Raw genomic sequence first — 18,343 nt, 5'->3', positions numbered from 1 at the left:
TATGTCAGCTGTGAGTGTGTGTGAGAGAGAAAAGTAAAATGGACTGACAGATTGTGTGTGTGTTCATGCTGTTTGGACACTGTAGATGCTGGGAGTGCAGACAGGCTGGGCGTTTCTGTCGAAGCATCTGTCAATCTGTCGTATGGATTCTTCTCCACTAATGCACAAACCAACACACACACACGATAGTACATATGAACACATGGAGCAGCTCACACAGCTCCCGGCAAACTGGATTTTTGCTATTTCAGCCCCTTCCCAATGCACATACTGTACATTACAACATGCTTTCACACAAATTAATTACTTATAGCCTTAACATGACACATTAATTATACACTCACCCACTGAAACCACAATAACATCTACACAATCCCTCACCATGTAGGTAGCATTCTATCCTGAAATAAAATGTTATACGATAGGAGCCTTACATTTCTGAATTATCGAGTTGCGTGGGTGTGTTTGTGTATATTCACACTTTGTCGCTTTCTCGGCAGCTGTAGGTCCAGACATTGCTACCGGGTTCCCCACTTTGTTCCGCTTCAGTGAGCCCCCGCCCCCCGAAGCACATACATTAACAGTCTACCTCATGGCCAGTTTCCCAGACACAAAGGAATATTAATGTACAGTTCATTGTGTCATTATACAATTTTTAAGGGTCAGTAATTTTCAATAAGAAGATTTATTTACCTTTACAACACACTCCTTCAAGGTGATTTGGTTTTAACTCATACATTGAATTCAATTCAAAATGGAAAATAGATATGGTATCTTATTAATTCCATTAATAAGATGCCATATCTTATTATGTACACGATATTGATTTAAATCACAGCGTGAAAGCTTAAAACTATAGTTTAGACTCTTGCTCTTAATTCTGTAACTAAAAGACTTACTTAAATGTAAACAGTGATTACAATGCGTTTGTGCGTATCAGTGCCACTATATTCAAGCCTGAATGAGGAGCTTATCTCCCACATTAAAGAGCACTTAAACAGTGTATGCATGAACTGTTAGAGAAAGGTGGTCGATCTGTTTAACGGCATCAATATTCAGTGGGTAAAATACACTTTGTATGAGGCACATATCTTCAGAGGTTGTATAAAAGTGGCAAAACTTTGAATGGAGAATTGAACAGATTTTTATTTACTTTATTTATTTACTTATAAGGCTGTTCTATGTGAGATGTCCCCCCTCCCCCCCTTTAGCTCCTGTACTCATCCCCGCAGTCCCCGATGAGTGCCATGAGGTCCCTGGAGCGTCGTGTCACTGCTGTGATGGCGGCAAGATCTTCTTCTGTCAACTTCAAGTCAGGGCTGCAGCTCCGCAGACTGTCACTGATGTGTTGCCCCGCCCCTGCGACGCCTAGCCGACAACCGACAATAACCCCGCCCACTGCAGGGCGATCCAGCACATAGCGTGTTGCCACGCTGGCCACTGAGCAGTCGTGTCTCCTAGCAGCGGTCTCCAGGGCGACAAGGAGGTCCTGGAAGAGGCTCCAGCCACCCCAAGAGTCAATCATTTTCTTGTACTTAGAGAGGGAGGCGGTGTAGAGCTCCGCCCTGGATTTAGGCTCCGTCTTCCCCAAATAACGCTCTGAGAGTAGACCGCCAGCTAAGAGAGGACAGTGATGGAGGAGGAAAAGTGGAGAGAGGGATGGAGGAGAGAGGCAGACAAAGGAGTTAAAAGGAGGATGAATACAGGATGAAGTGAAAGGAGAGTTGGGAGGATGCAGCGGGAAAAAGGGATGGAGGAAAAGGAAGGATGAGATGGAGAAGGGCGTAGAAGAGGAGGTGGATGAAGCGAGAGAAGGTGGAGAGAAAAGTGAAGAAGGGAGGGCAATGTGGAGACCATTGAGGTCATGAGGAGGATGGGATGCAGAGACGGAGTGAGAGGAAGGAGTAGTGATGATAGAGGGGGAGGACAGAGGACGTGTCGTCACATCGACTGACTCCATTTTAGAAACCCACCATTTTACATCTTTATACCATAATGCTAAATCATTTAGCGTCAAGGAAACCTTCATCTTTGTAATTGCTCTACTGAAGGGATATTCATGTATCCAAGTAAATGCAAATGATGAAAACATTAATATATGATGACTGGATTTAAATCTTAATGTCTTGTTTCTCACCCAGAGTGCCGTACGTGAGGAGCTGAATGTTGTTAGCCAGACAGAACTGCTCCATCTTAGCTGCAGGTCGCTGGTCAATCAATGAGTACTGAACCTGCATGACAGACATATTAAATACATGATTAATAGATGCACTGAAGGAGAGTCTGATGGATCGTTCAGGTGCATGGTGACAAGTACCTGGTTGCTTGAGATGCGGATGCCTCTGTTGGTGATCTCCTCCAGCCTCTGAGTGTCAAAGTTAGTGAGGGCGAGCTCTCCTGAGGAAAGAATGAGAGAAGCAGGTTGAAGTCTAAAAATCTTACTTAACAGGAAGGAACTCTTCCACCTTCAGAGAATATGTGTGAATCCGTATAGGTGTGTGAGATCAGCATTAGAGCCTGATTTTCTTTTAATTTTCAGTCTGCTGAAAAGTCTGCTCATATTGTTACTAAAGTTAAAATGATCCAATAATGAAATACTGGTCCAAATCTGTCCAAACATAATTAACTAACATTTTTTGTGTGATCTTTGGAATTTTGTTTAATTTGATCAACCACTTGGTTGTTTTTTCTAAAGCTTTCAACCACACCTCATGGCCTTCTTCAGCAGATGGGAGTTGCTGAAGTAAGTGGACCGTATGTTGAGATTAATTATGAATAAAACAGCTAATGAGGCCCGTTGAGATGGAGTCGAAAGCTCTGACAAAATAAGCTTAACTCAAGGTCCACTTACTTGCCTTTTCCAAATAACCGTTTCCAGGTCACGATTTAACTAATATACATACAATGCAGTCTATAAAACATTAATATATTACAATTTCCAAACATGCTGTACCAATACCGTTATACCTCTGAAATCACCCTGCTAATGTATTGGTCAGATTCCAATGTTTTTGTTATTTGTGTTTGTCTGTTTGTCTGTAGATGTGTACAGTATGTATTGTGTACAGTATGTATTGTGTGCGTACGTATGAGTCCCTCCTGCTGCAGGTCAGAGAGGTGTCCTAGTGCGTCCAGGTATCTTTTGTCTTTATAGTCCCACCAGTGGAACTGAACACAGTCCAGACTGTCAACCTGCATACGGGTCATGGAGCGATGCAGTGCCTTCTCCACCACCTGCCCACACAGAGTGACACTTCAGCCCCCATTTCTACTTTCTAACAGTATAATAATAAAGATATGAATCCCACCCAGAAGATAAAACGGTGACCAAGATAAATACTGAGCAGGACATTTACACTTGAAAAGTCAACGTGGACGTGCTCTTTGGTTAACAAAGTATGCCCAGTTTGGTATTTCTGTAATGAAATTTCATTTTTACTTATCAACCGACATTTACACCATTATAAATATATTAGCTATAAGTCAATGTTGGCCAATACATTTGCCAAGCTCTAATACTGGTTAATCTTACGACCTAAATCATTAAACATAATGAATGAACTGGTAACCGTTGATTTACTAGCATACTGTAGGTACAAATAACATGAAACCATAAATAAAATCTGATCACTTGTCATGTTATTTGTTTTCAAAGTGAAGAACTCATGAAACAAAGGCTATAGAGGGAATCCTTTAAAAGGGACTCAACCCCTACTATACAGATTTACATTTGTTAAGGAGGACAGTAAAGGTGATGTCCTGGTTCTTTATAAAGACACACACTGCTCTCTAGTGGATAAAACTAGTCCTACTGTAAAACACAGGGTCACTCTTCTCTCAAAGAATTTGTCAACAGCTCACCTTGCGGTTCATTGGTTCTGGTCTTGGCACGTATTTGGTCAGACTCTGCAGAGCTGGGATGTCCTTCCCAGATGATTTGCACTAAGAAATGATCAAACAAAGAGTAATACAAATTATTATAACAAACTACAAGCATTTGAATTGATCTATGTCTTATTTCTGAAGCTTGCACATATATATTATAATCCTTTGTACTATTCTACATATCTTGCAAATGATTAAATACTGCGCAATAGCCTTTTGTAAAACCGTTTTGCACTGCTAAAAACACCGTAAAACAACTTATTTAAAAGGATGCAGGAATAAGGAAGTATCTGTTGATTAGTTCAATTTAAAAAAATGAAAAAGCCTGGAAGGCATGTGTGTAATGAGGTAAAATGTGCGAGAGAGAGAGAGAGAGAGAGAGAGAGAGAGAGAGAGAGAGAGAGAGAGAGAGAAGCTGGTTGAAGAAGAAAAGAGTTCTCTCGCTCTCTTCACATTATTCCAGGTGAACGGCTGAGACCACGGTCGATACCATTAAACTGTCACAGCACATCAGCCAGAAGAACTCTGATCTGAGGCACACTGGGACCCGTGTGTGTGTGTGTGTGTGTGTGTGTGTGTGTGTGTGTGAGAGAGTGTGAGTCAGCTTGCGTGTGTGTGTGTGCGTGCAAAGAAAAGGCTTATTCTCATGCGAATGAGAATGCTTTGTGTGCAGTGTGTGAGCATTTGTGGATGTGTGTGTATTGAGTATCTGGAGAACACCGACACTAACAGTTGGATTGACAAATCAATAAGCAGGCACGACTGAGCTCACAGGGATGATTCACACACACACACACACACACACACACACACACACACACACACACACACACACACACACACACACACACACACACACACACACACACACACACACACACACACACACACACACACACACACACACACACACACACACACCTCTGTGGGGGCCTTACTTAACACCAGCTCCCTCTTGTGTTTTAAAAGGTTACTATTCATCTATATTAATTTATGATCAAATTGTAACAAAATGTAAAGGGTCACTCCTAAAATTGTATTTAATAATAATGTTTAAACCACATATGGACCAGTGTTTTCTTATTTGATCGTTTTAATTTGAATAACAATATGAGCAGAAACAGGCAAAAAAAAAATAGCCAGACAAGATGGAGCTTCACCACGTCTCAGTGTGTGAGAACACTAATGTCTCTACAGAAAATCCAGTTATCAATCAAACTCCATAAACTACAATCTCCAGTACATCTCATGCAAGCTGGTCATAAACAGGCCAGATGAACTGCAACATACATGTGAGTTTATCTATAAGGTTTTAGAAAAGAAATCATTTTTTCAACCCATAGAGGAGGATTTATCTGACATTTTAAAAAAAATCAGATATGGTACAATTCTTAATGGGGACATTTGTTGCATGGCATGCCTTCCACATTAATTAATTAAGAGTTTATATCTGTTATTATTGATTAAAATAGCTCCCACCAAACAATGAGGTTTATTTTCACATCCTGACAGAGATGTTAATAACATGATCCAAAGGTCATCTGATTATCATGGCCACATTGTAGCCCCTTTTAATAACGTCATCTGATGAAAACTATACAAAACAGCAGGTAAGACTGTGTGTGTGTGTGTGTGTGTGTGTGTGTGTGTGTGTGTGTGTGTGTGTGTGTGTGTGTGTGTGTGTGTGTGTGTGTGTGTGTGTACCTGGCTGTTGAACTGTCCAAATATTTCCTCTGCAGGCCCATAAATGTCTGCCATGTCAAATGTGGTCAGCCCAGCGTCTACGTAGGCCTGCATGGCCTCCACTGGAAGATGAGAGAACATGATCATTATTATTATTATTATTATAATTTAGAATCACAGTCAGTCAATGGAACAGGGAGTTAGAAAGACTAGTTTGTGGACAACTAACATGTGTGACAGTGTTTGGACCTGCTTTGATTAGCAGCATGGCCCTAGTGTAACTTTACATGAAGTCCAAGCTGAAGAGCGTCTGACAGCTGGACTGTGTGCTACCCGGGGCTTTACATGGGACTTCATGGTGTGTTATCATGGTGTGTGTTATCATGGTGTGTGTTATCATGGTGTGTTATCATGGTGTGTTATCATGTGTTATCATGGTGTGTTAATCATGGTGTGTTATCATGTGTTATCATGGTGTGTTATCATGGTGTGTTAATCATGGTGTGTGTTATCATGGTGTGTTATCATGGTGTGTGTTATCATGGTGTGTTATCACGGTGTGTGTTATCATGTGTTATCATGGTGTGTGTTATCATGGTGTGTTATCATGGTGTGTTATCATGGTGTGTGTTAATCATGGTGTGTTATCATGGTGTGTTATCATGGTGTGTTATCATGGTGTGTGTTATCATGGTGTGTTATCATGGTGTGTGTTATCATGGTGTGTTATTATGTGTTATCATGGTGTGTTATCATGGTGTGTGTTATCATGGTGTGTTATCATGGTGTGTTATCATGGTGTGTGTTAATCATGGTGTGTTATCACAGTGTGTGTTATCATGGTGTGTGTTATCATGGTGTGTTATCATGGTGTGTTATCATGGTGTGTTATCATGGTGTGTGTTATCATGTGTTATCATGGTGTGTTATCATGTGTGTGTTATCATGGTGTGTTATCATGGTGTGTTATCATGGTGTGTTATCATGGTGTGTTATCATGGTGTGTTATCATGTGTTATCACGGTGTGTGTGTTATCATGGTGTGTTATCATGGTGTGTTATCATGGTGTGTTCTTCATGGTGTGTTATCATGGTGTGTGTTATGGTGTGTTTATCATGTGTGTGTGTGTTTATCATGTTATCATGTGTGTTATCATGGTGTGTTCATCATGGTGTGTTATCATGGTGTGTTATCATGTGTTATCATGTGTTATCATGGTGTGTTATCGTGTGTTATCATGGTGTGTGTTATGCATGGTGTGTTATCATGGTGTGTTATCATGGTGTGTTATCATGGTGTGTTATCATGGTGTGTTATCATGGTGTGTGTTCTTCATGGTGTGTTATCATGGTGTGTTATCATGGTGTGTTATCATGGTGTGTGTTATCATGGTGTGTTATCACGGTGTGTGTTATCATGTGTTATCATGTGTTATCATGTGTTATCATGGTGTTCTTCATGGTGCTCACCTGCTCTCTCTCTGTCCACGGCTCCGTGCCCTCCTGACAGCTGCCACAGCCCGTTCAGCAGCCGGCAGACCTCCAGCCCTCCGGACAGCCGGACTCTGGGGACCCGGGACATGCTGCAGTCAGTGCGGGGAGGAGCTGCTGAGGAGGCCGAGGGTCTGAACACACGGTGCGTCACTCTCCACGGCTCCTTACGTCACTCTCTCCACTGCTCTTACTTACACTGCTCCTTGCGTCACTGCACAATGTCATGCACTCAAACCTGCAGGTTATCAACATTAAATCACCTTCATCAGTGTGAGACTTACTGTATGCCCACCGTCCCAGAGTTACAACACCCTGCAAGTTATGAAAGCACTTCTTCTTCTTCTTCTTCTTCTCTTCTTCAGGGTTGCTGCTGCTCTCCTGCCCTCTACTGGAAACAAATACTCACTTCTTTGGAGAAACACCTGAAGCTGTTTGTAAAATAAAACCTAATAATAATAATAATAATAATAATAATAATAATAATAATAATAATAATGAAACACAGAGGCGTGATAGAGTAAAACATCATCTTTACTTTCATTTCATCACACAAAGCATTCCTTCCAGACAACATGCTGCATCAGTCCCATTTTACACTTGTCATCACTCCACGGTTGCTGCTGCCTTCTTCTTCCTCTTCCTCTTCCTCTTCCTCCTCTTCTTCTGGTCGGGTTCCCCGTCAGTCTGTTCTGTGGCAGTTATCTGGATGTCCTCCGTCTCTGAAGCTTCAGACTCTCCTTCTGAAGCTTCAGGTCTCTTCTCACATGTGGACGGGCTCGGTGCCGTCACCTCTGGCTCTCTGTGACGGAGCAGACAGCTGAGTGAAATGTTGCTCATCTGTACCAACAACTCTTTCTAAAAACTTGTTTAATTCCCTGTAGTTTGTGCTCATAAAGTTAATTGAAAATGAAAACCATGCGGCTACAGAGTGTAATTTGATATAATGGTAGATTTCAGATAATTACACTGCAGACCTGCGAAATTCAATTTCAAGTTTGAATTTGATTGAGCAAAATATGTAGTCTAATTCACTTCCATTTAACAAATTACAGGCATTAAAATGGCCTAATTACTGGATTACAATAGGATTTGAAACCCCAGTAGTTACCTTATCTGAACCGCTGGCTCTGGCCTCTTATTCCCAGCATCACTGTGTTTTTCCAGCAGAGCCACAAAGAAGCCATGTGTGCGGGTCTTGGTGGTGCTGGCACGCAGACACTGAGGGACGGGCTCCAGGCCGCGCTCTGGCCACTGAGGCAGCAGAGGAACCAACCTGGAGGAGGAAATATTAAAGTGTTCAGGGAACAGCTCCATCAAATTGGATTCATTTAAAAACTCGCCCCGTTTCACTTAAATAAATATACACATAAATATACACATATACATATATATATAAAAATGAATGAATGGCAGAATGAGGAGACAAAAAACTTTTAAAAAAAACTTACAAATCTAAGGAAAGATAGAAATGCTCCACATTACGATTAGAATTCACACTGGTGGCAATGACACACGATTACACCAATCAGATGTCAGTAAATGTAATGTTCAGTAGGTGCCTACATATGCAAAGACAATGTCACACTCTGTAGTTTTCTCTGGCCCTCTGCCAAATCTGGCCTCCAGCACCACTTTAAAGAATCTCTGAGTAACCTTTGACCAGGATACGTCCTTTAACTCCAGCATAAAACAAACTTCATAGACCGCCTTCTTTCACCCTCAAAATATTGCAAAAATCAGGAACACCCTGTCCCAAAACTATGCAGAAAAATGAATCCATTCATTTGTTTACCCTAGGTGTGACTATTGCAACTCTTTATTATCTGGCTGCTCCAATAAGTCATCCGAAACTCTCCAGAATTCTGTGGCACGTGTACTGACAAGAACTATGAAAAGATATCATACATCTTCTCTGCTCTGGCTGCTTGTGAAATCCAGAACAGACTTTAAAATCTTTCTCCTCACCGATAAAGCCCTAAATGGTCGGGCAGCATCATATCTTAGAGACCCTATGGCCCCAGTAGAGCACTGTGCTCCCAGAATGCAGGGTTACTCGTGGTATTTGGCTTTTTCTTCTTCTAGGTTTGATTTGAGGGAGTGAAAGTGGACTGCTGTTACCTGAAGCCGGGGTTCTGCTGCAGACCGGCCATCACGACTTCCTCGTTCTCCTGCCTGTGGATGGAGCAGGTGGAGTAGACCAGGCGCTTCAGGCGAGGGAACTTGAGGCCGTGGTTCAGGCATCGCAGCTGGAAGGAGGCCAAGGAGGCCAGACGAGCCTGAACCTTCTCCTGGTCGCCAGATGACGCATCGTCCCGGAGACACACCATGCCTGGACCCCACACACATAAATCATCCATTAGAATTAAAAATCTAAATCTAATTTGTTTGTGTACAGGTACACTAATATTGCATGTAAACTACCTAGTGGTTAAAGAAACACAAGAAAATCTTACATTTTATACGAGTTGTGAATAAGGAACGGGGAATGTGTGACATGGATACAGGTTTCTGATTACACTTTCATTTTTGCACATATGCTTCTTGCATTTGAGTGACAAGATTAGAGAATTACAACAACCAAGAGGATGATGCTGATGATAAGTATTATTATTATTATTATTATTATTTACGTAGAAGTGAAAGCCTGACAAAATGGATGACTTGTCCTCAGTCTGCTGTAAAATGTCCCCTGTGACTAATACATGATCATATAAAACATTATTCAACTCTTAATACTGATGCAACAACGTGCAGGCAGAACTTCACTGTTGCAGCTGATCGATGGAGCCGTTCTATCTACTCTAGACAGTCAGGTACTTTGATCCAGTAGTTCCCCACCTTGCTCAGTTTATCATGTCAGATAAATTTGACATGTCATGAGATAATTAATGGGAGAGGAAAAAAGATAAAACAGTTAATAGTTATGCTACACAAACCTGTTTTCATTTTTTTTCCACTTCTATTAATTTTGGCTTTTAAGTGAACTATTGGATCATTTTACCTCTTTGGGCCACACAATGTTATTTCAAAGGGGAAATGTCTGCAAAAAAGTCATTAACATCTGAAATATCTTGCACATTATTATTTTTTACTGTTTTGTAGTGCTACAAAAGACTGTAAAACTACTTGTATGATAGGATGCAGGAGTTAAGAAGTATCCATCGATAAGTTAAGTAGAAAAGTGACAACAAATCAGATCAAAGAATGTGTAATAAGGTCAAATGTTTGATATTCTAATATATTCTTGTGTAAATCTACTTGGTGACTTTCCACTACTGTCAAAAACATGTCATTTGGTTGGTGATGCTGCAGAGGAAGAGACAGACTCCATTAAATGAAACCAGCTGGTCAGCAGTCAGAGACGTAACAGGAAGGAAGCAGCAGTGAGCAGAGTGAATAAGTGCCTGGTTGCTCGGGGGACATTGTGATCATATGGGACGATGCGTGAATCATGTGACAGTAAAACTATAGTCACATGATTCACAGGCTCACCGGGACCTCCAGGCCTAAAGGGAACACCTGTGAAAGACAGCAGACAGGTGATCCTGGGTAACACAGGAATACGGGCTGGTGACTCTACCTGATCCACTGCAGGATGGATCCAGCAGGATGTACTCAACATCTTTAAACTGTGGGCTCTCAGGGTCCACCGCCAGGAAGTCCTGGTGTGCAAGCTGCTGGCAGGTGACCCCGGCCCGGAGCAGGAGAGTGGACATGGTGGCGAGACGCTTGGCGTCCAAATCAAAAGCAAACAGCTTCCCCTTGTTGCTCATGATGGCGGCCAGGTGGCTGGTTTTGTTGCCAGGGGCGGCACAGGCATCCAGGAGGTGGCTGCCAGGCGGGGGGTTCAGGAGGAAGGCGGGCAGGCAGCTGGCTTTGTCCTGCAGGATGAAGTGACCCGCCTTGTACAGGAAATGGTCATGGAAGTCAGTTTTAGGAGAGAAGACCAGCAGCTCTGGCAGATGCAGGTCCAGCACAAAGTCCTTCTTCCTCAGGGTCAGGTCCTCCAGCCCGGAGGCCTGTCCCAGGTAGGAGAAGCCGTCCCTCTTCAGGTAGTCCACAGCATCCTCCACGGTGGTCTTCAGGGTGTTCACACGCACGTACCTGGGCAGCCGGAGCCCGACCTGCTGCTGGACCTCCACCGGGAGCAGGTCCTGGTTCCTGCTGACGTTCCTCTTCACCTTCATGCGGGCCAGCACCGCCTGCAGCCGGGCTCGGTGCTTCAGCATCAGGCTCTTCCAGGAGCCGCCGCACTTCAGCCCGCGGCCGATCAGCAGGTCGTAGACCAGCACCTGGGCCAGGTGCATCTTCATCCGGGTCAGCTTCAGCAGCCCGGAGGTCTGGATGACCTCCTCCAGCACGCAGGAGAACTTCTGCGTCTCACAGACCAGCGCGAACAGCTGCTTGATGTTCGGGAACCGACTGTCGTAGACCAGGGTCTTCAGGGCGGCCTGCTTCAGGGAGGCCTTCTCCAGGACCTCCGCAGCCTTCAGGTACAGGGCCATGGGGGGACCGGGGAGGAGGCCACCGGGTCTGTCGGTAGCTCACCGGGTCTGTCGGTAGTCCACCGGGTCTGTCGGTAGTCCACCTGGTCTGTCGGTAGTCCACCGGGTCTGTCGGTAGTCCACCTGGTCTGTCGGTGTCGGTAGTCTACCTGGTCTGTCGGTAGTCTCACCTGGTCTGTCGGTAGTCTACCTGGTCTGTCTGTCTCACCTGGTCTGTCGGTAGTCTACCTGGTCTGTCGGTAGTCCACCGGGTCTGTCGGTAGTCCACCTGGTCTGTCGGTAGTCTACCGGGTCTGTCGGTAGCTCACCGGCTCTGTGTCGGTGTGTCTCTCTCCGCTACGGACGGTCACGTGTCTGTGTTTTGCTCGGTAGCTCAGCACGTGGTAGAGGAAGACTCGTGAAACCGGAAGTACCGAGTTGGCCGACGCACTGTTTGCGTGTGACGTAGGAGGTCTGTCAGCCAATCACGGAGCAGCTGGAACATGAGGAGGCTTTAGTGTCTTTAACTATAAAGACTCATAAACAATGTTTCACATCAACACTGCTGAGGAATAACCAGGCACCTGTTCAGTGTTCAGTCTTTGAGTGTTTCAGTCTTTCTAGGAGGTCTTTCAGTCTTTCTTTCAGTCTTTCTTTGAGTCTTTCTTTCAGTCTTTCTTTGAGTGTTTCTTTCAGTCTTTGAGTCTTTCTTTCAGTCTTTCTTTAGTGTCTTTTCTTTTTCAGTCTTTCTTTGAGTGTTTCTTTCAGTCTTTGAGTCTTTCTTTTCTTTGAGTCTTTCTTTCAGTCTTTCTTTCAGTTTCTTTCAGTCTTTCTTTCAGTCTTTCTTTCAGTCTTTCTTTGAGTGTTTCTTTCAGTCTTTCAGTCTTTCTTTCAGTCTTTCAGTCTTTCTTTGAGTGTTTCTTTCAGTCTTTCAGTCTTTCTTTGAGTGTTTCTTTCAGTCTTTGAGTCTTTCTTTCAGTCTTTCTTTGGTAGATTACATTCTTTATTGGGGCTCAGTGATAGCTCAGCTTTAGATTAACTGATCCCAGCTGATCACAGTTTTATTCATAGTCTCGTAGAAAACACAGAAATGGACGTGAACGTCTTGGGGTACTGGTAACCTTAGAGAAAATAGATTTATTCTTTAATACAAGTTCATTCTCTGGATATTTCCATGTGGAGAGGTCACACTAGTGTTTATAAGGCACCATGATGAACAATCATTTAAATCAGTGTGCTGCCATTCCATTCAGTGTGAAGGTCTACCTGTCCACAGAGGAGACAGTGACCTTTCCCATCGACCTCCATCAGACATCACAAATCGGTTAAGAGCAAACCAGTTGATCATCAGCACCTTAAAAGCATTGCTGACCATTACAAAAATGAAAAGAAATTGTTAGATAATAAACATGGATTTTACAAAAAGCTGAAGAGGGGCAGTCTCATTTCATTTACAACCAAGTGACCCACTACGCAGTCTATCTGCTGTACAACATACAAAACCAATAACTTAAAAGGAAGAAAAGAAAACCTAAAACTTTACAGTGCATTTTCTGCAATTCGTTAAATGTTTTACTAGAAAATATTAGTCGATTTAGATAGTGAATAGCCCAGTCATGCATCATGGTCTGAATCATGGTCTGATATCCATTTCTTCACGGACACAGGCTGATGTTAAAGCTATGATGTGTAGCACTTGTATTGCAAATGTAAGCATTTTTCAAATGATTTCAGTGGCATAAGGAGCATTGCTGTCTGCCAGTGTCTTTTTTTTAAATGCTACCAGTAGGATTCACAAAGTCAAAGAATTTGACCACCATTTTCTTCTTTTTTCTCAGCCTTTAGTGAATGCATACTCAAAAGACACCTCTGTTTTTGGAATGCAGTGGAGCTACCTTGTGTGAAGGACAAAGAGAAGCTGCCATTCACTCTCAACCCACACATGGTGCTAAATCTTGTTATTACGACTGAAGAGATATTTCTGAGTGGATTGCCCTTATTTTCAATATACTTTTAAATATATTTTGCTGCTCTTGACTACTACTGCAAGGTTGAAATGAGGGTACATTCAGTTATTTTAATTAAACGCTCAAAGGAATTTATTTGAGAGGGATGGTGACAATTGGCTGTGAAGGCAAAGTACGGTGACTGGAGAAGCAAACGTGTAGGTTTGTTTGGTGGAGGACGTTAACCACACTCACTTAACCATCAGTGTTTAGCGACCCCACTGGGCTTTTTAACAGTCTTTGTCTTTAGAGAGTTTTTGTACAGAAGCAGTCTCTCTGTGGTGTGAGGAGGCAGGCGGTTCCTCTTGGCTTTTACGATACACGCTGCCATCGGACACAGCCGGTCGAAGCCCCCTGAGGTGGCCGGTACTGCCAGCAGCTTCTTGGCGATGCCCTGGAGCAGGGGGAACCGAGTTGCAGATTTCCAGTACAACACACTGTTGTTGCTTTCCCACAGTGGTTCGGATAGGTACACATCAAGCTCGGCCGGCTTCATGGTCTTTGCAGGTGGCTGGAGGAAGTTAAAGATGGACTTGCGCTTGAGGTCGTTCTCGATGACTCCGTCGCAGTTGTTGTCATCCGAGCTGCCACCAGAGGCCTCCATCAGTGTGTTGTCTTGACTCGCCTCTTTCACATCTTGCTCCTTTTTCAACTCTTTGCTTGTCTGGTCTTTATCCGCCTCTACAGAGGGAGCTGCTGGGGCCTCCATGCTTCCTAGTGTGGCTTCCACGATGGTGCGAGCCTGATACTTTGATGGGGGTGTTAGGAAACCTGTCTGGTCCTGTTGTTTGGCATCAGGAAATGGCTGGAAGAAAACATTCAAGCAAGATTTAGAGTTCTGATTCTGAGTGATTCTGGTTTCCCTCTGCCGATGCAAAATGGCAAAGCATGACAGAACGGCAATGTTTTTAATTTAGTACCTGCAGTTTGATCCTGGGGTCGAGCACAGCAGCTAATATCATGTCCTTCTGGTGAATAAGTGACTGGAAATGTGTGTGGAGGCCTGTGCGCAGGGCCTTGTTGAAGTGGGTGTAGTTGGTGACAAGGCTCTCCAATGTTTTATCAAGGCCAATGAGGGACGGTGTGATGAAAGAGATGGTCACTCCATTTCCTTGCAGGACCTGGGTTAGAGGAAGAATAGGGAAATGATATCACATAATCTTCCATCAACAATATAATACTGTATTTCCATACATGTATATAATATTTCTGGATGGGTTCACAAAGAAAAATAAGTCTCTTATACTTAAAGCAAGGCTTAATGTACAATAACAAATAAGTACATTAGTGCTGCAACATAAATTATCAGAATGTTTTTATTTGCTTTGTTTCAGCAATTCAAAGTGCCCAACTCAGAACAACCATCTGTCAACAGCCTTCATCGTATTTAACGCCAAATATGCAAATAACAAGTTTTGTTTAAGAACATGTTTCACAAGGTGGGCTTACGTTATCTAAAGTGCTTAATAGTAAAAGATGGTTATTTCAATGTCATTACTGGAGAGATGACAACCCTGTTTATATCTCTCCTTAAGCGGATTGGATCATACTTTGCCAAAATAAATATCACAAAAAAGTAACACTTGAAAATCAAGAAAAATGGGGAAATTCCAGTTTAAATATTTCTTGAATGTTAGGTTTAAAAAAAATAATATATATATTACATTTTAGAATTGTATGTGATTTTTGTAAAACATTATATTAAACTAAATCCATGAAATTAACTTTGTTTCTTTACCTGCAAGGCCTCCTCAAAGGGCTCAAGGAGACCCAGGATGTCAATCACTTGCTCCCTCTTGGCCATGACCAGAGGCGGGGCACTGGCTGTGTCGTTGGCGTCGGTGCGGGCCTGGGCTAAAAGAGTCATGATGGCGCTCCAGGCAGACTCCTGCACCATACGACGTAAAGAGAGCATCATGGAGTTCCAGCGACAGTTACTGGATGAAGGGCACAGGGAAACGTTGCACTCCTTCAACAAGACCTAAACAACAAAATGATACAAAATGGTCAACAATTCAGGAAAGGAAATCTGATCCCTTTGAATAAAAGAAAAAGGTAGTGTCAGACCTCAATTAAACAACTTATAAATGTTGAACTGTGACGTTTAATAGCTGTCCCACCTCAAATAGCACAGTGTCACTATAGTCATATAATTGTTCACATAACTCCCCGGCTCACAAACAAACCTTTAAATAATGAATACAGCTGATGTCAGTGAACTAAAAGAAGGTTGGAAATGAATATATAATTCCTTTTAACAAAGTCTGGTGTGTGTCTGCACACTCTCAATATGAAAGCTTTAGTAATCAGGGCAAGTGAACACAATTAAAACAAGACACACTGATGTTGTTTCATCTTTGCATGTAAAATCTATCAAAAAATTGAAAACCAACTTGCAGACCAGGTTAATGTACCTTTGCAAACTAAATATAATTCAGTGTGAAGTAAACTGGCAAAATCAGTTTTAGTTTATCTTACCTCGCTCCAGTAGGCACTGCTCTTAAAAAAAGCCACCACATTGTGGACCTGCGAGAGCAGGTTTTCCACAACTCTGGAGTTCTTCAGTGCCTCCTTGATCACAAGCTGCAACGTGTGAGCCACACAGGTGGTTCTAGTCCCAATCTGTAGCTCTGAAAAGGGGGACTCTGTTTCAGACATCTGGTCTGAGAGAAATGCCACCATCTCTTCTCCATCTGGTTCTCCCCTGTTGGATGAGCACATGATCTTGTAGTCGCAGAACAAGTTATTCCCAGCCAGGGTTTCTTTGGCTTGGTTGGCGAGCACATAGCCGATGTTGTGAGGAAAGATGCCGTAGCTTAGCAGCACACCTTCAAGCTCCCTGGCCACAGTCGTGCTGAGGTTTTTGTGGCTGAGGTGGCGGAAGGCTACAACAGGACGACGTATCTGCCAGGAATCACTGACAAAGTGGAGCTGCACAACAACAATGGGCTCCTCCACTGGATGGGATTGATTCCCTGCCCAGAGGTCAAACGTGACATGAATAGCACTCTGCCCATCTTTGGTTTTGGCAAGGCACGCTTTAAGCTCACGGATGAACTGAGGCTTGATGGTTCTCTCCACTTCATCATAGAGCTGTAGGCCCATGACACGCTGGGAGAGCTTGTGGCATTCAGGACTGATGGTACTCATGAACGACCTGAAGCCTGCGCCTTCAACAAAACTGTGGGAAAAATAAAAAGGAAGCTACATTAGCATTGTGCGTTTTCAAATGATGCATGTGATTGTGTGATCTAGTCTGGTGGTTTGATGTTTGTTTGGATGTCCATTTGGTTTGCATAAAGAATATACAACAAGCCTTCTTCTACAGTTAAGTCTACTGACACATATGACATCATCCAGGGTAGACAGGCCAATGAGAGTACTTATTTGACTTGTAGATTAACAAACAACCCAACAAGGACACTTTAACAGGTCACCTGAGTGGCAGCATGTCTTCAGCGATCATCCTCAGTGCCGCGCTGGTAAACTTTTTCTGGTCCACCGACGCGGCTGCTGGTGCAGCGCCTGAGCTGGAGTTGGGACTGAAACTAGAGCTGTGGGGCAAAGAGGAACTCATGGATGCTAAAGTCTGTGGAAGCAGAGCGGCCGTCTTCTGCTTGACTTTCTGACATACCGGCTTCTTTTCTTTCACTGGCCTGACCTGCAGCAAAGCAAAGAGTAGGAGAGTTAAACCAAGCTTGCTAGCTTAGACATCACAGGAGAATACGACAGTCATTCATCCATGACCAGCCCTAAAAAATCCACTGTCGATTCTACTGATTATTGTGTTAACACAATAAAACTGTTTGGGAGGTACTTAATAGTAACTAAACTGATGTAGCTCTGTGCCATTTGAGTGTTTCTACTTAGGCAAAAGAGAGAAAAGAAAAAATCATCATAGCAAGCTTACCACTATAGGATATACTGGTTCAGTGTCTAATACAACGTCACACTTGAAGTCCACCTGTAAAACAACATATAATGTAACTGCACAATAGTGTCTTTGCTGCAAAGTATAATGAATCAGTCATAGTCTGACCAGTAGCCCATATAATGATCAGATTAGTATATTATAATTTATTTCAGAATATGAAGTAGCAACTTTTTTACAACTTTTAAACTGTAACCAACCAACATTTTAGCTGCTCCATCACTGTGCTGATTATTCAACTAGCATAATCTGACCTAGTAACCATTTTCATTCATTTATAGTTTATTCATATTTGCTCACTAAGAAAGAATTTAGAAAAAAACATTTGTGAAAATGGGGGAAACCGGGTGGATAGCTGAAGGTGATAAGCCTTATCCAGTATGTGCTAAACTAAAAAAGGCACTGTACCTCTCCTTCAACAAACTGTTGAATATCAAGGGTAATGCTGTCAGCGTCGTCTTTGTACAAGCCCAGCTCAGCTTTACGTCTGATGGTAGAGTTCCAGTGATTTTTCACAGAATTGTCAGTCCTGTGAGAGGAATCGAAAACATACAATTAATACTCTATGTCATTTCTGGTTAAACAGGCTGATATGTTGTTACATTCACCCTCTTATTTTAACAATAATTACCTAATAAGGCATTTGATTGCCCGTCATCAATATTGTTAAACCTCAGCAAATCAATCACAGCTAACCAACCCACCTTCCAGGGAGCAGCTTGGCAATCTCAGCCCAGCGGTTTCCCATTATGGAGTGGGCTTTGTAGATGATAAGGTCTTCTTCATTAGTCCAGGAGCTCTTTTTGATCAGTGGGTCGAGGTGGTTGTGCCAGCGCTCACGACACTGTTTCCCCATCCGT

At 42.9% G+C, this 18,343-nt stretch overlaps 3 protein-coding genes across 3 annotated transcripts in view; all 3 read right to left on the bottom strand.

Moving 5' to 3' along the window:
* Positions 1 to 600: 600 nt before the first annotated feature.
* LOC129100226 (uncharacterized oxidoreductase YccK-like) lies at positions 601 to 7,233 on the bottom strand. Its single transcript, XM_054609805.1, has 7 exons — positions 7,039 to 7,233; positions 5,590 to 5,690; positions 3,862 to 3,942; positions 3,087 to 3,234; positions 2,318 to 2,397; positions 2,138 to 2,231; positions 601 to 1,617 (listed from the first exon to the last, which is right to left on the bottom strand). Exons 1-7 carry the CDS (start codon positions 7,148 to 7,150, stop codon positions 1,208 to 1,210), a joined length of 1,026 nt encoding a protein of 341 aa, XP_054465780.1. The 5' UTR covers positions 7,151 to 7,233; the 3' UTR covers positions 601 to 1,207.
* Positions 7,234 to 7,587: 354 nt separating this feature from the next.
* nsun5 (NOP2/Sun RNA methyltransferase 5) lies at positions 7,588 to 11,636 on the bottom strand. The gene is made up of 4 exons (XM_054609485.1): positions 10,643 to 11,636; positions 9,181 to 9,391; positions 8,171 to 8,335; positions 7,588 to 7,861 (listed from the first exon to the last, which is right to left on the bottom strand). Exons 1-4 carry the CDS (start codon positions 11,565 to 11,567, stop codon positions 7,666 to 7,668), a joined length of 1,497 nt encoding a protein of 498 aa, XP_054465460.1. The 5' UTR covers positions 11,568 to 11,636; the 3' UTR covers positions 7,588 to 7,665.
* A 1,015-nt stretch (positions 11,637 to 12,651) lies between these two features.
* The window catches only part of mybl2a (v-myb avian myeloblastosis viral oncogene homolog-like 2a), a 9,815-nt gene continuing 4,123 nt past the window's right edge, over positions 12,652 to 18,343 (bottom strand). Inside the window, exons 5-12 of the mRNA XM_054609484.1 lie at positions 18,188 to 18,343; positions 17,892 to 18,012; positions 17,463 to 17,516; positions 16,990 to 17,213; positions 16,031 to 16,733; positions 15,291 to 15,533; positions 14,473 to 14,673; positions 12,652 to 14,357 (exon numbers count right to left, since the gene is read on the bottom strand). The exon at positions 18,188 to 18,343 is cut by the window's right edge and continues 65 nt beyond it. Coding sequence (XP_054465459.1) covers positions 13,755 to 14,357; positions 14,473 to 14,673; positions 15,291 to 15,533; positions 16,031 to 16,733; positions 16,990 to 17,213; positions 17,463 to 17,516; positions 17,892 to 18,012; positions 18,188 to 18,343 — 2,305 coding nt within the window. The 3' untranslated portion in view covers positions 12,652 to 13,754. The remainder of the gene's footprint in view (positions 14,358 to 14,472; positions 14,674 to 15,290; positions 15,534 to 16,030; positions 16,734 to 16,989; positions 17,214 to 17,462; positions 17,517 to 17,891; positions 18,013 to 18,187) is intronic.

This window comes from Anoplopoma fimbria, chromosome 12 (assembly GCF_027596085.1).
Source record: "Anoplopoma fimbria isolate UVic2021 breed Golden Eagle Sablefish chromosome 12, Afim_UVic_2022, whole genome shotgun sequence".
NCBI lineage: Eukaryota > Metazoa > Chordata > Actinopteri > Perciformes > Anoplopomatidae > Anoplopoma > Anoplopoma fimbria.
Note: the sequence above shows the minus strand (reverse complement) of the source record. Positions and strands in the feature narration are given on the sequence as shown.

Excerpts from the sequence above, each read along its gene's own strand:
- LOC129100226 (XM_054609805.1), bottom strand. The coding sequence starts at position 7,150 with ATGTCCCGGGTCCCCAGAGTCCGGCTGTCCGGAGGGCTGGAGGTCTGC. Across the intron at positions 5,691-7,038 it reads CGTGGACAGAGAGAGAGCAG|TGGAGGCCATGCAGGCCTAC; the intron begins GTGAGCACCATG and ends CTCATCTTCCAG. Across the intron at positions 3,943-5,589 it reads TTGGACAGTTCAACAGCCAG|TGCAAATCATCTGGGAAGGA; the intron begins GTACACACACAC and ends ATCATTTCTTAG.
- nsun5 (XM_054609485.1), bottom strand. The coding sequence starts at position 11,567 with ATGGCCCTGTACCTGAAGGCTGCGGAGGTCCTGGAGAAGGCCTCCCTG. Across the intron at positions 9,392-10,642 it reads TCCATCCTGCAGTGGATCAG|GCATGGTGTGTCTCCGGGAC; the intron begins GTAGAGTCACCA and ends TGTGGGGTCCAG. Across the intron at positions 8,336-9,180 it reads CAGCAGAACCCCGGCTTCAG|GTTGGTTCCTCTGCTGCCTC; the intron begins GTAACAGCAGTC and ends TTCCTCCTCCAG.